The sequence below is a fragment of the Rhamphochromis longiceps genome, linkage group LG3, assembly GCF_057381845.1.
Source record: "Rhamphochromis longiceps isolate RC_006_pf linkage group LG3, R_longiceps_female_GT1.1, whole genome shotgun sequence".
Taxonomy (NCBI): Eukaryota; Metazoa; Chordata; class Actinopteri; order Cichliformes; family Cichlidae; genus Rhamphochromis; species Rhamphochromis longiceps.
In genome coordinates this window covers 53,581,059-53,597,041 of record NC_140559.1, presented here as the reverse complement: position 1 = coordinate 53,597,041, position 15,983 = coordinate 53,581,059, and the positions used below count along the sequence as shown (strand labels likewise).

At 36.7% G+C, this 15,983-nt stretch overlaps 2 protein-coding genes across 2 annotated transcripts; both read right to left on the bottom strand.

Annotated features, from left to right (window-relative positions):
* Window positions 1–8,191: 8,191 nt before the first annotated feature.
* On the bottom strand, window positions 8,192–9,345 carry LOC146675276 (uncharacterized). The gene is made up of 5 exons (XM_085400366.1): window positions 9,226–9,345; window positions 9,047–9,097; window positions 8,773–8,850; window positions 8,625–8,678; window positions 8,192–8,448 (listed from the first exon to the last, which is right to left on the bottom strand). The coding sequence occupies exons 1-5, from the start codon at window positions 9,343–9,345 to the stop codon at window positions 8,260–8,262; spliced, it is 492 nt and encodes a 163-aa protein (XP_085256492.1). The 3' UTR covers window positions 8,192–8,259.
* A 3,602-nt stretch (window positions 9,346–12,947) lies between these two features.
* On the bottom strand, window positions 12,948–14,122 carry LOC146675275 (uncharacterized). The gene is made up of 4 exons (XM_085400365.1): window positions 14,052–14,122; window positions 13,812–13,947; window positions 13,630–13,683; window positions 12,948–13,452 (listed from the first exon to the last, which is right to left on the bottom strand). Exons 2-4 carry the CDS (start codon window positions 13,938–13,940, stop codon window positions 13,204–13,206), a joined length of 432 nt encoding a protein of 143 aa, XP_085256491.1. The 5' UTR covers window positions 13,941–13,947; window positions 14,052–14,122; the 3' UTR covers window positions 12,948–13,203.
* Between the last annotated feature and the right edge of the window lie 1,861 nt (window positions 14,123–15,983).

The window sequence follows — 15,983 nt, the reverse complement described above, 5'->3', positions numbered from 1 at the left end:
AGACAAGGACCAACTGGTACATTCAACATAGATGAGAACCAACTGGTAAAGTGATTTTTTTTTTTCTTAACCTTCAGAAATTTTGAGAGTCACTACAAATGCAGTTGCTGTTTTAATCTTTTCCTTTTGTGTTTACAGTTAGGCAAAAGAGTGCTGTGCAGTGGATTGTAGCTACAGGTTTGCAAAGTGTGTGTTACAAAATGGTAAACTAAGTTCAAAGCAGTGTTTGTGCTTTTAGTTTTGCAAACTCAGTGAATGTGTTAAGGGATTTTTAAGTTTTATTGTCATGAAATGCAACTGAGTGATATACTGATAAGTGTTTGATATTTCTGCTTATGCAAATGTCTTTCTATCATGAACTCTCTGAACAGTCACATCACAACACCACAATGAGTCATGAAGACAAGCTGTTATTGTTAGATTGTGTTTAATATTTCTGCTTATGCAAATGTCTTTCTATCATGAACTCTCTGAACAATCACATCACAACACCACAATGAGTTGTGAAAACAAGCTGTTGTTGTTAGATTAAGTTCCAGCAACTACATGTTCTCTCCCCACGAGTGAAGAGCGTGTAGCTAAGTTCCTGTTTTATCTTTCCTTTGCCATGTGACATCACTTTACTGAAGTGTATAAATAAAGATGCAAGACAAGTGTAGGGTTGTGACTCTCTCTGAGCTCTCACCCGTGCACGTTAACTGTTGAACTGTCTGAGTGTCATTTCTTCACCTGAGTGTTTGATAACTGTTCACCCCTAACAGAATGGTTTTGCTATAAGTATTAATAGTTTCAGAAATTGTGCTATAAGAATCACAGTTAGGGTTTAAGCATTCAGAAAAAACTGTAACAAAACCAAATGAGTTACTGCATTCCCTGTTAGCCTGAGGGAATATCCAAAGTGAAAGAATGAATAGCAAACTGATAATTGGTCAGGGAATCTGTTTCATATTTTGAGCTGAACATGTGAGTGAAGCAGTGGGGTAATTTTTCTTAAGGTGCCATGTATCTACATGTTGCTGATGACTTATTTCCATTAAGTGTCTTAGTAAGCCCTGACAAGGGAACCAGATGAACATATCAGGGTTTCACCAAATAATTAACTTTGCAACACATCACTCACACACACACACACACACACATACATGCAGTTTTATTTAATATACAGAATAAGAAATTTTAAAACTCCCTGCATCAACTGCAGTATAAAAGGCATTTTTTTCTCTTTTGGCAATGTCCTAAATATTATTCATGACCTACAATGTTTTTCTTCTGCATAACTTTATGCAGTTCTTTGCCCCTCATAATGTCACGGTGACACTCACTGATAAATAAAATACTTTCACTTCACAGAAAACTATGAAAATAACGCATGCACGCAAACCCACAAAAAAAGAGAGTTGTGTAATCAAGCAGAGATGCCAGAAACCTGCACCTGCAGGGCTCTAGAGTGCGACCAATTTGGTCGCAAATGCGACCAAATTTTTCAGTGGTGCGACTAAAAAAAATATTTGGTTGCACCTGTGCGACCAAATGTTCGGGTAGCAAAAAAAAAAAATCTGCAACCTTCCCTGTGGTCAACAACAGACACACATTTTGCCCATATCGTGGACTAAACCAATCAGAGATAGTAAGGGGCGGGACCTCTCTGATTGCCCGTGGTCCAGTTGAAAGTGCAGGTGGAAGTGGGAGGTAAGTAGCTTGAATAAAGCGATATCAATTCATTAAATCCTGAATCGACTTTTAAACATAACTGTGTTTTGCCAGAAACGCCAGATTCTCAGATTAAAGCTCACAAAACCAGTTCAACAACAACCAAACAGCAAATGAGAGCAGGTACACGGACTCCACACAAAGACGTAAACACAGAGCGGACCCGACGCATCAGAATTAACTTTGTCTTTCTCGGCTTTCTCACCCGACGGCCCGCAGACGGACACGCTGTCGGAGCTTAGCGAATCTGATGCGTCCGGTCCGCGCTGTGTTTACGTCTTTTTGCGCTGATTCTGAGCTGCAGGTTTTGTCTCTCTCCAACCAAAATTCACCGAGCTGAATTTTGCCGTTTTGCTTCCACGACTATTAAAATCACACTCCATGCACAGCTAGCTCTCTCTCTAGCTCTCTCTGTACTTCAAGAACAGTTTCCCGTCTCCAATCTCTGTTTTCTGTATTATTCATTCGCTTATTACCCACCAGTCTACCGTTGTTTACAGCGCTGTGGCTGCTGTCTTTTTCTTTTCTTTTTTTCACTTAAATGACCTCGGACAAGAAAGCCTATTTTTTCTGTTGTTCAATACTGAAGAAATTTAAACTTTATATGCAGAACATTGTAGAATATCTTTAAGGTTATCTGCTATAAAAAGCCAGACCAGGAAAATCTCCTTCATGTTTTTCTGTGTTTTATTCTTAGTTACTTTCACACAAAGGCATCTGCTGTGATGTTCACAATTCTGATGAAGTCAGTACTGATAAATGATCAGAATTATAATATTTCTGACTGTCTGAGGCTAAGTTGAATCGAATCGGGACTTTGAAAACCGGAAATCGAATGGATGACCTGTCAGTAACTGGTTGATTGAGTTGGAATGTCACGCACTCAGAAGACCTAAAAAATACTGTGACCACTGTGATTCACACACACATTCTCAACGGACAGTAGAATTGGGAAGAAAGAGACAGGTCTGAAGTAAAAGAGGAGGGAAACAAAAGACGAAGGCAGTCAACACTGAGTGTTGCCACGGCCATAAAAGCTCTTCCTTACAAAACCTTGTTTGTCATTGCCTGGGTTTTTCACCCAGCATTTTGGCCAGTATCTGGCCAATCCACCACCTTTCACTGTTCATACCGTTACCAAAACAAACAAACAAAGAAAAAACATAAACAATGTTTACTTTGGAATTTCAGGAAAAATTCAAAGAAAACTATCAGAAATCACACGAGCAGCTAGAAAAACTGAAGGTCGGTACATGTTTCTCACATACCTGTCAAACATTGTCTAAGAATACTGGTGCATTAGGAGCTGTAATAAGTGACTCGAGTACATGTATGACAAAATATAATGTGGCAAGAGTAAACTGAATTTGTGGAATGTTATGAAATTAATTAAATGTTCTCCCATCAGACTGAGTTCAAACAACAAGTGACTGAGATCAAACAACTAACGGACTTCAATACAGAGATGTTGAAGAAAATTGAGGCTTACATTGATAGGGTGAAAGAGCAGTTGGGAGGGGAAATAGAAGAAAATGTAAAGAAACTACAAAAACAGAATGAATTTATTGAATTCCTTGAGGAACTGCAAGCTGAATTGTAACTTCCGTCTCAGTGATTTCCTTTTTCTCTAATGTTGCATCTGTTTAGTTCCCTTATCATATAGTACTTGTTTAAGTTTGGTTTAACTTTTTTGAAGTGTCCCCCTTCTTTACAATTTTACATAAACTAGGATTTTACTGTTAGCTATCATTGCCCAGAGGATTTTATGTGTTAAAGATAATGTTCAGGGAATACATTTACAGAATTTCGATTTTTTTTTCAACCATTACTTAATTTCTGCGGTGGAAAAAATGTTTGTATGACCTGACACATAATAAAAACATTAACCTGCTACTGCTACTGTTTGTTGTCAGAATATCTATCTCAAAATATACAACTTTTTTTGCCATATCCCCAGCAGTCAGCCACAAAAGTGGATTAACTAAAATTTACCTGACCCATTTACAAATGATGTAAAGATAAACAAACTTGTTCAGTTTTAAAATATATTTAAAGATTGCATTTAGAATTTAGTGCACTCTGCAGTGCTTCACTTTTTTTCTCCTCATGTTGTCATTAAGGCATTTGCATCTGTCTCACAGCGACACTGTGCATGTTCCTGTAAAGACAAACAGGCAAATGAAGTTATTTGTAAAACAAATATGAAAGCCTGAGCTTCAAAGTTAAGCTAAGATGAAAGTTTTACTGCATCTACACACATACAAACACAGTGCAACACACCTGCAAACAACCCACCCAAAAACACACACAAAAGATCTGAGCACTATTTTACCACAGACACTGGAAGACACTGTTCCCAGTTTAAGGAAATGCACTGCACTGGTTTGAATCATATCTATCTGACAAATTTCAGTTTGTAAATGTAAGTTGGGAGTCTGCTTCATGTACAAAAGTTAGTCATTGAGTTTCAAAGAATTCTGTGCTGGGAACAATTCTGTTCACATTAAACTTGTTTCCCTTAGGCAGTACTGTAAGAAAACACTGCATACATTTTCATCGCTACACAGAAGATAACCAGCTATATATATATCAAGGTAAGCATATGACACAAATCATTTAGTTTCAATATTGGCAGGATCAGGGAAATATCTGTGAAACAAAAGTGAAAGCTGAGTTACAACAATAAGCTCAGGTAAGTGTGACTGTTTCTGCACACCAGGAAACCAGGAAACAAACACACAGCAGCGTTAAGCTGAGCAAAAGGGGAGGTGGAAAAATAAGTATGTGTGTAAAAGGACATTGTGATGTGACATTTTAGATTCAGTTCTATTTTAATTATTTCCTTTGTGATGCAATGTAACGCATTGATTTTATACTCTTTTTTCTTTTTTCTTTTTTTTTTTTGAAATAACTCCGCTGGAATTTAAAGATGTTCAGCTGGAGTTTGTACATTTCCCATTCAACTCTTCATGCTTTACAATGTACATTTTCTTCTTAGAGACAGAACAGCGATGGCAGCAGTGACTGTTTCCAGCACCACCAAAGGCCTGTTCCTCATGTTCACCCTGCTGTGTCTGGTTTGTCTTTCAAGTGCCCTGGTAGACAAGGACCAACTGGTACATTCAACATAGATGAGAACCAACTGGTAAAGTGATTTTTTTTTCTTAACCTTCAGAAATTTTGAGAGTCACTACAAATGCAGTTGCTGTTTTAATCTTTTCCTTATGTCTCTCATTAATATCAACACTCTGACTTCTTAGACTGTAAGCTTTAGTTTATGCACAACCAAAGTTGTAGAAGCCATCACTCCAAATGTCTTATGATAACAAGAAAAAAAAAACATTTCACTACACGGCCTCATATATTTCTTCTGCGACTTCTTCTGAATTCTTTTTCTGCTGGTTTGAAACCGATAAACCATAAAAAGGAGGATTTAGTCATTTTATTTGCATCATGCAGCTTCAATCCTGTGTCAGTAAGATTGTACAGTACAGCATAATATCTGAGAAATGCTGGTCTAATTATGACCCAATTATGGTCAAATGAATTAGAGACTAACAATGTCTTCTATGTGAGAATGTCTCATGCTGACAGACCTGCAAACTGTTTTTCAGACTACTTGTAGCTGTCCTCGTATGTCAGATAATACATTTATATTTATGTCACACCTCTGTCTGCTTTCTCATTTGTATAATCCTTACTTACATTCTGATTAGATAATTTCAGTTTGTAAATTATCAGATTACATAATTGGAATACCATTCATCCATCCTCTTCCTCTTATCCAATTCAGGGTTGCACCAGGGTTTGAGCCCTAACAACAGCTAGAATAAAAGGCTTCTTTCCAACCTGAGCTGTTTCAGATGCTTTTTAAAATTCTGAGCTCTGACCTCAGTGTAAGGTGGCTGTGTCCTCACTGTGGCTGCTTCTTGAAAGCACTTCTGCTTCTTGTGTCCCCCCCTCCCCCCAGTGTTGACCTCTTCCCCTTAATATCATTCACTGTACCTTAGGAACAACAGAGGACAAACACTTGTCTTCCTTTAACCCTTTCACATATGAATTATGACAACCTCAATCAAATTTTTTTTTCTTAAGTATTTTTATTCATCTTTAGGCATGAAAACAAGATTTTTGAACTTTTTTTTAACATGTACTTTTCAAAGAGTTTTTTACATGTCCACTTAGGTGGACAACACTGGCTGACCAGTGGGTGGCAGGGTATGGAGTGACACATCAGTGTCCAATGTAGTGGTTTATGTGCAAGTATACTGTCAATAGAAAATTGTACTTAGTAGTCAGTATAATCTTTTAATAATATAAGTTTACTTGTGGTAGGATACTGCATGTAATCATTTGTGTTTAGAAGTATATAGTTGGTGGTATATTGAAAGAATGTCTCATCCTAGGAGGTCTGTAACATTCCAGGGTGTTCTGGCATTCACCCCCACATCCTAGGAGCATGGGAAAGGTCGTACCTTCTTTTATTGTTTTACGGTAGGATAAACGTAGCTGTGTCAGTTTTAGTCTAAGTGCCTTTTATACATTTAGATGAACTGTTGGATTTTCCAGACCAGCAGGTTTAGGGAAGTCGTTTATGGTGTCACACTTTGGCACACACACACACACACACACACACACACACACACACACACACACACACACACACACACACACACACACACACAAATACATATACACATCCACATTCCAATGTAAGGAACAAACACCCACTGATGTATAAATAAAGACCAGGGCAGTCACAGAGTCAGTCACAGAGCTGCGAGTCTCAGAGCCCTCACTCTCAGTGCGAGTGCTCTGTGCTGCCCTTGTATACAAGTAAAACTGTGTTTCTCCTCTCTGATTCTCAACTGAAAAAGTGTTTAAGAATACATCTCTTGACATATACCATCAACACTGACACAAATACAAGAAAACAGCCTTTGAATAGCTGTCTACTGTAGTGACTGCTATGTGTGAAAGGGTTAAGAAGTACATTCATAAAGAGGTAATCTATGGAAACACACTGGTTCACCCTCTGGTAGAGAAATCAGTCTCTCTGAAACATTTCCATAAACGAACGTATGGGGAATGAATGAAATGAGCTTTTTAGGTGAAACCAGTCCCACAGTGATGAATGAAACTTCTCTGGATTCTTCTGTGGAAGAAACTGCCAGATACCATCCTGGAAAATGTTTAACAAATACAAGACCACTATGTAAATGACAGTTATGTTAAAAGCACATATTAAGTATTGTTGCTCACCTTTGTTTCTAATAATGTCACTTTTTTTAAAAATCGTATCCTGTCAGCTCTCATGGGTGAAATTTGTCTTCGAGGGTCTGGGAGCAGAAAAAACTTTTAAGGACCTTTGATTTCTAATTCAGTTCTTCTTTAAACTATTAAGGATGAAGCAACAATGCTCCTCTGAAATCTGTGTTAAACAACAACAAACTTAAATTACATATTTATTATAGATACATTGAAGCTAATCAGGATATTTACTGTGAATCTGCGAATAATCATTTTACTCGTAACTTAATTAACTAGCAAATGAATTAGTCATGAAGAAGCTAATATTTGCAGTTAATAAAAGGACAGGTAATGTTTTGTTGCAGGGAGAGAGTGCGAACAGTTGTCTGTGTACATGTGTTAGCCCTGCAACAGACTGGTGACCAGACTCTTGTCGATTGTAATGGAGTCAACTGGATCTGCTCTCCCTTCCCAGTGCATGCACCTGCCGCAGGGAAAGCAAATTCTGCTGGGGAAACCAGTGAGAGTAGATTCTGGAGTCTTTCCATGCTCTTGTTAGTGATCCTCAATCTGAATGAGTCATAACAACCTTCAGAAGAAACTAGCAGCTGTAGAAGGCCACTACAGGCCGATATCTATTAGCTGATTTCCACTAATAACACCCATTATCCACTGTTGGGCTGGACAGAGGTAAAATAGCAGGAAAGTGAGTAAATAAATAGATAAAAATAAAATGAAGAAATATTTGATTATCTAAATACTTTGGACATATAAACAAATATCTAAAAATGGATTAATGATTCCATCATTTATGCTTGACCTGAAGGACTTATGATCAAACCATAGGAAGCAAAAAACCCTGTCATCATCTTTGTTGTCAGTAAATAGGGGATTATGATACAGTTTCTACATATATCATCTCTGATTTTTTTCGTTTTTACTTTAGGGTTTGACAAAGGAAGCACAAGAAAAATTCTTTACATAGCACATTTATTTAGAATGCATAGAAACGTATAATGTCTAAATAAAAGAATCACTGGCCAAGATCAGTAAAACAAAAGAACTCCCCAGTTTACTACAACTTTGTGCCAAATTAATATAAAGAAGTCACATATGTATAACTTGAAGGAAATGTATGTATTTTTTTTATGATTTAGAAACAACAAAAAATGGTTTTCATAAAAACTAAATATGCGCAAACTAGAACAGACATAGAGACAGAAATGTAAGCAGTTCAATTTGTTGTTTCTTCTACAGTTTTATGAAGCTGCCCATCACACCCAGTTTCTTTCCTGTTCTCTATTCTTGTAGCAAAGTCATCTTCTTGTCCATGTAAGTTCGGAAGTTCTTCATAAAGTGCAAACCAACCTTAATTACTTCCTTCACTGGTGGATAATCAGCTGATAACATATCCAGTTCCCACTGACGGATGTATTTCTCAAACAGTTCATCCAATACTGTTGCTGCCATTTTGTACTTGTATCCTGCCTGAATGAGAAAAATAAACATTTTAGCACAAATGATATAACATTTCATTCCATTTGTTGTCCATTTGCAGTGTATCAGATGCCTGAAGGTATGCTGATGTTACTGTAGGCTTCGAGTTATTAGTTTTATGAATTAAAGACTTTCTCAGTCAACATGTGAGTAACTGACAGACCCACCTTCAGCGTTTCCTCTTGTTTTACAGCGCTGCGTAGGGTTTCCTGGAATAGTTCCTGAATATTTTCCAGAAAAAAGGAGAGCACGGTGAGTGTGACAGCTGCTGAAGAACACAATGAAAACCACAGCAATTATTAAATATTAATTTACCAGTTGGTCCTTGTGGGTCAGTGAACTTGAAAGATCAAATAGTTTTGTGATTGTTTCCTTTCTATATTTGTCTTCTGCCTAACAGAAAACAATAAGAACATTTAAATTTACCATATTATTCTACACTGTATGTAATGCATTTGCTATACTTGCAAGACTTGCCATATATCACTGTAGATAGTGTAAAGTAAAATGGATTTATTAAGGTATTTTTTAACCCTTCTTTTCTGCCTACACACAGCAGATTTTAAAACTTGGAGACTGACTGACCCACCTTCCATCTGTCTGCTTCTTTTATGACTCTCTTCATCTGCTCAAGCATCATCTGTGTGACCCATTGCAAATAAAGAAAAAAATTCAGCAGCTAATTGTGATGACTTAGACTGTACATATACACATAAGTGTGTAATTGTTGAGTCATAGAAGGGAATTCAGCAAAAGTCAATTCATCACCTGGCCTTGGGTATAGAGGGAACTTGCGACTGAAACAAGGCACAGCAGAGAGAAGATGAGTAATAAGCCTTTGTTGGCTATAGCTGGCCCCCTGGTTCTGGAAAAGGCTGCTGCTGCCATCGCTCTTAGAAGTGGAACAAGCTTTAGAGTTAATAAGTTTATGAATATATATATATATATATATATATATATATATATATATATATATATATATATATATATATTCATAAACTTATTCCGTAAATATAAATCAATATAAATCATATTATTGTGCATGATTACTCCTCTTACCTGCTGTGCGAATGTAAGAAGAGCTGCTGTACCGTACAGGTGGAGAATGAAACTAAAATGAGATGACATGCCACAGATGCTTTATATACAGTGTCTCTTAACTCATTTGCATCTCGTGAATGTGAGCAGCCCTTTCACTTTTGTTTTCAACAAAGTAGTGTTTGTCTAGTCCTGTTTATAAGAATAGAAACCCATCAGTTATTGTTGTGAAATAACATATTATAATAAAAAAAAATTCTTTTTCTTTTTTCTTTTTTTTTCTTTTTTTCTTCTCTGTTCTCTTCTCTCTTTCTCTGCCTCAATCTTTCCATCCCCTACCTTCTCTGCCTTGATCTCTGGCTCAGATCAGTTCAGCAGGATGCCTGCTGCACGCCGCTGGTGATACTGTAAATGTGGAGGAGGAGAGCTCTTGTCTCTGCATATTCTGAACAATTTTTTCTACTCCATGCTCTAGTGAGCTTTTAGGTTGACATCACAACATGGGCGGTTGCCCATTGCGGCATCGTGGTGGGAGCGGCATCATGGCATGGCATGCATCTGCCTCTACTCTTGCACCATTGAAAATTGTTGTGTTGATCATTCAAGTTTATAGAACTCACTTCATATCTTTTGTTAGTTTTTATGGATCTTCAGCATGGTAATGGGGGCTAGCCCCAAATACTTTTTCTAGTTTGAATAAATAATATCATACTAATTGCTCTTTTTGCTTGTGTACTTTTTTTTAAATTTTATGATATATATATGTATATGTATATATATATACGTATATATATATACATATATATATATATATATATATGTACATATATATATACATATATATATATGTATATATATATATGTATATATATATACATATATATATATATATATATATATGTACATATATATATACATATATATATATATATATATATCATAAAATTTAAAAAAAAGTACACAAGCAAAAAGAGCAATTAGTATGATATTATTTATTCAAACTAGAAAAAGTATTTGGGGCTAGCCCCCATTACCATGCTGAAGATCCATAAAAACTAACAAAAGATATGAAGTGAGTTCTATAAACTTGAATGATCAACACAACAATTTTCAATGGTGCAAGAGTAGAGGCAGATGCATGCCTATACAGTGGCCTCCATGTCTGGGGCAAAGACATCACTAGAATCCAATACAAAGACAAAAATGCAAAATCTATTTGCAAAACATGGGAATGATATTTGTCTTTTACTGTCAACATGTCATGCCAGTATTGCTGACAGCACCTCTGTGTTTAAAAAACAACGTAAGTGGACAAAACATAATGTTGCAGAGTTTCAGCAAAGAAAACAAATCACAATTCAGTAATGGTAAAAGCAAAACAAATACATGTCCCATCCAGCTCTTTAATCAAAATAGTAACAACAATGAAAAACAATGATACCAAAGTCTAAAGCATAGCTAAAAGTTCTGCTTCCATTGAGTTTTAGGTTGTCCTTCATTTCTTTCAAATTCTTTTTCCTTTCTTTCTAACAGCATCTTGGATTTCTCAATGAAGTGAATCAAGTTATTTGTGAAATCCATCAGTGGTGGAAAATCCTCTGAAAATGATGATGTCTTTATTAGTTCCTGGATGGACTGAAGAAACTGTAGTTTTTCATCAGCTTCTCCTAAGCCGGCCTTGATTTTCTGAAATTTGAAAAAACAGGATGCATCAGTTGCCTAAGAACTACATATTAACAACTGTAAGTGAAGGAAAAAGTTATAGTAACTTATAGTGACTTTAATTTTACATTCAAATATTCCTCAGTTGTCTGTGAATTTGCCTCATAAACCAGGGACAGCAGCAAGAAGATGATTACAGCTTTGGTGTTTCTGACACCAGTCAGTCCTCTGCTTTTGGAGACGCCTGCTGCTGCCATCACTGGTGAAATAAAATCTTCTGGAGAGAAAATGACAGGAAATAAATGAAATGATGAATGAAGAATTAAATCTATGTTTCCTGTTTTATGTTATTAATATATTGTATAAAAAGTATTAACTATAAACCATCTTATGATGCAGTTTTGCTGATCTTACCTGCCTGCTGAAAGGAGAAAGAGCGGCTGCACGGTACAGGTGTAGACTGAAAATACAAGGGACTCAAACACTACAAATACTTTAAGTGAACTGTGCTTTCTCTTTCATTTCACAGATGTAATATGATCCACTTTATGGAAATTAAGGCTCATCAGACTGTTAAACAGCTGAAGAATATTCCATATATTAACAGCAGCCACGACAGAAGCATGTGGCAGAAAAGGGAGGAGTTTAGGCATGTTACTCACTGTACCGTTTGTGTACATGAACAGGAAAATCTAGATGGTTTTCCTGGGATTATTTTACAAACTGCCCTGAGACTGGGTTTGTTTAACACATGGACTGCTTATAAGGACAAATAAATGTTTTTTTACACATTGTAAAAGACTATACAAATGAACAGAAAGCAAATGTAATCCAGTGTTAGAGCCAGCATCACTTTTGTTAAAAATGAGACCAGTTCATATTCCACTTTTCCAATAATTCCAGTTTTCAGTTTTTCATTTAATATTCAAATAATCTTTATCATATGATCAATAGTATATCTTAACACTAAAATGGACACTACTTATATTGCAACATTAGCATGAAGTAATATATTTATAACCTGGTAACTATCTATGGAGATACTAGTGTTCATAATGTGATGCAAACACTGAAAACAAAAGTATAAGAAGTACAAGTTTTTGCATCAAATAGATGCAAAAACTTGTGTTTCTGTGTTTCTCACATGTTATCATTTGATAATGATTGCATGTGTTGTAGGTTTGCACACTGCCAATTTCAGCAGTCAGCCACAGCTGTCGTCTTTTCTTGTGAATTTCACAGTTTTTAAAAATATGCATTTATAACAACTTTAATGTCTTTATTCGCAGACAATGATTCTTCAGATATCCTTTAAAATAGTTCATTTTACTAATTGTACTTGACAAAGAAATGTACATCTTTGGTGGTTGATGTTTCATAAAAATCAAAGATTTAGTCTACAATATTCCTGTGCTTTTAGTCCGGTAGCATTAAAGAGAACTTGACCAGATAGTTCATTATCCTCATCACCTCATTGAGGTATAACTAGAAAACATAGCCTGGCCCTTTTATTTCAGAATGGCAGTGAAAGAGAGGATATATAAAATATAGAGTATATTAACGAGTTAGTCAAAAGCAGCTAAACAGCTGATTGATATTCTCTCCTTTGTGGGTTATAGAATTTAAATTTTGTGAGTCAGCAAACAATGGACACCAATCAGCCACAGTTGCTGTACTTCCTTCTGGGAAAAAGGGAAAAAAAAAAAAAAAAAGCAAAGGATAACAGTTTTATTAACAATTTTTATTCACATTAAAGTATTTTATATAAATCGATAATAACTATCAACTACTTCACACACAAAATCCCCATGATCATTGGTTTGTACTTTCATTACAACTTTTTTATAATGAAGATAATGAGAGGAAAAAAAAACTTGACAAGTTATTTTTTCAGGTCAAACACAAGTTTACAGTTAGCTTTATTCAACAATTTAAAATATCAAGGCCACTCTCAAGGCAAAAACTGAAACTGAAACTGCACGGTACAAAGGAGAAGATTTACAAACACAATACACACAATATAAGAGACGGATGTAGACTAATGTGTTACAATTCATCTTTATGTTTCTCTAGGTGTGTTAGCCGCTCCATCACAACATTTAGTTTCTCGTCATAGTCCTGGATTTCTCCAGCTGTCGTCTCAAGGTATTTGTCTATGTACACGTCATTCATTAAACCCAACACTGGTGGAAAATCTCCCATTGTTGTATTTAGAGTTTCAGACAAAATGTCCATTAAGTGCATAAAATCATCATAGAATAGTGGGATATAGAATCTGTCTAACTTGAGAATATCCTGGAGGAGAAAATGAAACGAGACAAATGTGTAAAAATACTTTTATATTCTTTTTTTTTTTTGGGGGGGGGGGGGGGAGCTTTGGTTGTTTAATAGATTTATAAATATTTATATTAGCAGTTATAGACATTCCACATTACTCATTCATGAGCACAACATGGACAGAGACAGACTCACCTTCCTTGTCACTGCTGCTTGTTGTAACTTCTGAATGTTTTCTTTCAGTTCTTCCTGCAAATCCAGATAGAGAATGTCCACAAGCAGCCATGTGAAACATGTGAAGGCAAACAGTGTAACAAAATAAAACTACAACTGGCAGATCAAAAAATATAGATATAAATATATCACAATCATTTTACCAGTTGGTCCTTCTTTATCAGTGAACTTGAAAGGTTGACCAGAACCAACAGGGTGAAAATGATGAATAAACCCCTGGTAGTTGTGACACCAGTCACTCCTTTGCTTCTGGATAAGTTCACAGCTGCCATCACTGTTCTGGGAAAAAAAAAACAAAGCATAAAGTACATTTATAAATTTCCTTCTTAAATCTTTAAAGTGAAATGTTTTAATTTGAATGGAAATGTTGTATAAAAATCTACCTGCAATATCCTCTTATAGTACAGTGTTGCTGGGGTTTTTCCACCTGCTACAGGGGAACTGATGAATGATAATACAAAGGGCTCACACCACAAAATGCTTTATATGCTTCTAGTGTCCCCTCCCCCCTTCCCCATGACACAGCTTACCTGTGCGTGACTTGGCTTGTCTGTGGGTGTGTCTGTGTGCCTATGTTCTCTAGAAGTGGTAATATTCACTTTTGTTTTACAGGAAAACGCGAACTTCATTTCCACAAAGTTTAGTGCATGCAATGCCGTTATTTACCTTGAATTCTTAATAAAATGCTTCACATTCCTTAAATCTGTCTTTTGTTATTTTCTTTTATATGCACAGTGGGTTTGTCAAGGTTTTAATTTTAACACTAGCCAAAGTCATGTTTTCCTGTTCAGTGTGAGTTTCTTGTGTTCATGGTTAGTAGTTATACATTGGATTTTCCCCTGTCTTTATTTTGATGGTCATCTTTTGTGTCTTCGGTTGACTTTTGTCTTCCCCTTGTGATTGTCTGCATTTATATCCATTTCCCCTCTTCCTATCTGTGTGTGTGTGTGTGTGTGTGTGTGTGTGTGTGTGTGTGTGTGTGTGTGTGTGTGTGTGTGTGTGTGTGTGTGTGTGTGTGTGTGTGTGTAAATAGCCCTGTTTTCCTCGCTTTTGTTTTTGTGAACTTATAGTAGCTCGCTCTAACAAATGTGATTTCATTTTTATTTGTTTAAATCATATCACCAGTGATTTCTGTCCTACCTTAATTTTCAGGAGAAATGTCTTCTTTAGATTCAATACCAAAGGTCAGTGTTCTGTTATATTTAATATAAAATGTGATTACTTTAAAAAGATATAATTCTTAAATATGCTCTAGTTGTGCAGCAATGCCTGCATGTGGGTGCACTGGCAAATTTAATGTCAGTTGGCCTTCGTCACCATGTACGTCCACATTTAGTGCAATTTATATTCTATCATAAGCGGTGCGAGGATGTACAAACCTGCTGACATTGGAGTTGTACAGAACGCACTGTGAGATCTAACTCTGTAGAAGAGAACAAAGATGGTTCATAATCCACAGAAGCTTTTAACGGAGACTGACCTGTAGCCAAAGAGGTTAAAAAGTTGTCAGCAACCAATCCAGGGCAACTGAGTAGGCCAAGTGGAAGGGTTATAGGTTGGGGCTGCAGGGCGGCCTCAAGCTCTTGTCTAAGCCTCTCTGTGTGCCCATTGGTTTGGAAGTTGAATCCACAGCTCAGGCAGACTTTGGTTCCTAAGGAAGAACAGGAAAAAACCTTCCAGGCTTGGGGGACAAATTGAGGCCCCCTGTCAGAAACTATTTCTGTACGGATTCTGCGGAGTCTGAAAACATGGTTTACTAAGATTTTAGCAGTTTCAGAAGCAGTGGGAAGTTTATTGAGAGCAATGAAGCGGGCAGCCTTCGGGGATCTGTCTATAACCAAGAGGATGACAGTCTTACTTGAATGTGGGTAGACGGTTTCAGCAACGTGGCAGCTCGAGATGTGCTGCTCTTTCTCCGGGCGCAGATGGAACAGGCCGTGAGATAGTTCCTCACATCTTTCTCCAGATTGTCCCACCAAAAATAGCATCTAAGTAGAGAAATAGCTCTGCTTACCCCCGGGTGGCAGGCAAACTGTGCAGTGTGCCCCCAATGGATGACGGCAGAACAGGTTCCCTAGGTACATGGGAATATTTTTTCCTTTTTAGTTTAAGAAGCACACTTTCTGAACCCTTTATAACTTAGACGTGTGTCGCTCAAGCTAGCAGCGCCCCATGAGAAACAGGACGAATGTTTACATGTTCACGGGAGTTTGCACCCTTGGCAAGTGGACTGAGGTATGTGATGCAATGTGATCTGATGTTATACGTTTACTTAACTGTGAAACACCTTGATGCCGATTAAGCAGCCTTTGTTT

Bases quoted from the DNA above. Each gene is read 5' to 3' on its own strand.
- LOC146675276 (XM_085400366.1), bottom strand. From the start codon at position 9,345: ATGGCAGCAGCAGCCTTTTCCAGAACCAGGGGGCCAGCTATAGCCAAC. The intron at 8,679-8,772 runs GTAAATTAATAT...GAAAATATTCAG, and splicing joins TGACCCACAAGGACCAACTG to GAACTATTCCAGGAAACCCT. The intron at 8,449-8,624 runs GTGGGTCTGTCA...TTTCTCATTCAG, and splicing joins AACAAGAGGAAACGCTGAAG to GCAGGATACAAGTACAAAAT.
- LOC146675275 (XM_085400365.1), bottom strand. From the start codon at position 13,940: ATGGCAGCTGTGAACTTATCCAGAAGCAAAGGAGTGACTGGTGTCACA. The intron at 13,684-13,811 runs GTAAAATGATTG...CTGGATTTGCAG, and splicing joins TGATAAAGAAGGACCAACTG to GAAGAACTGAAAGAAAACAT. The intron at 13,453-13,629 runs GTGAGTCTGTCT...TTTCTCCTCCAG, and splicing joins AAGCAGCAGTGACAAGGAAG to GATATTCTCAAGTTAGACAG.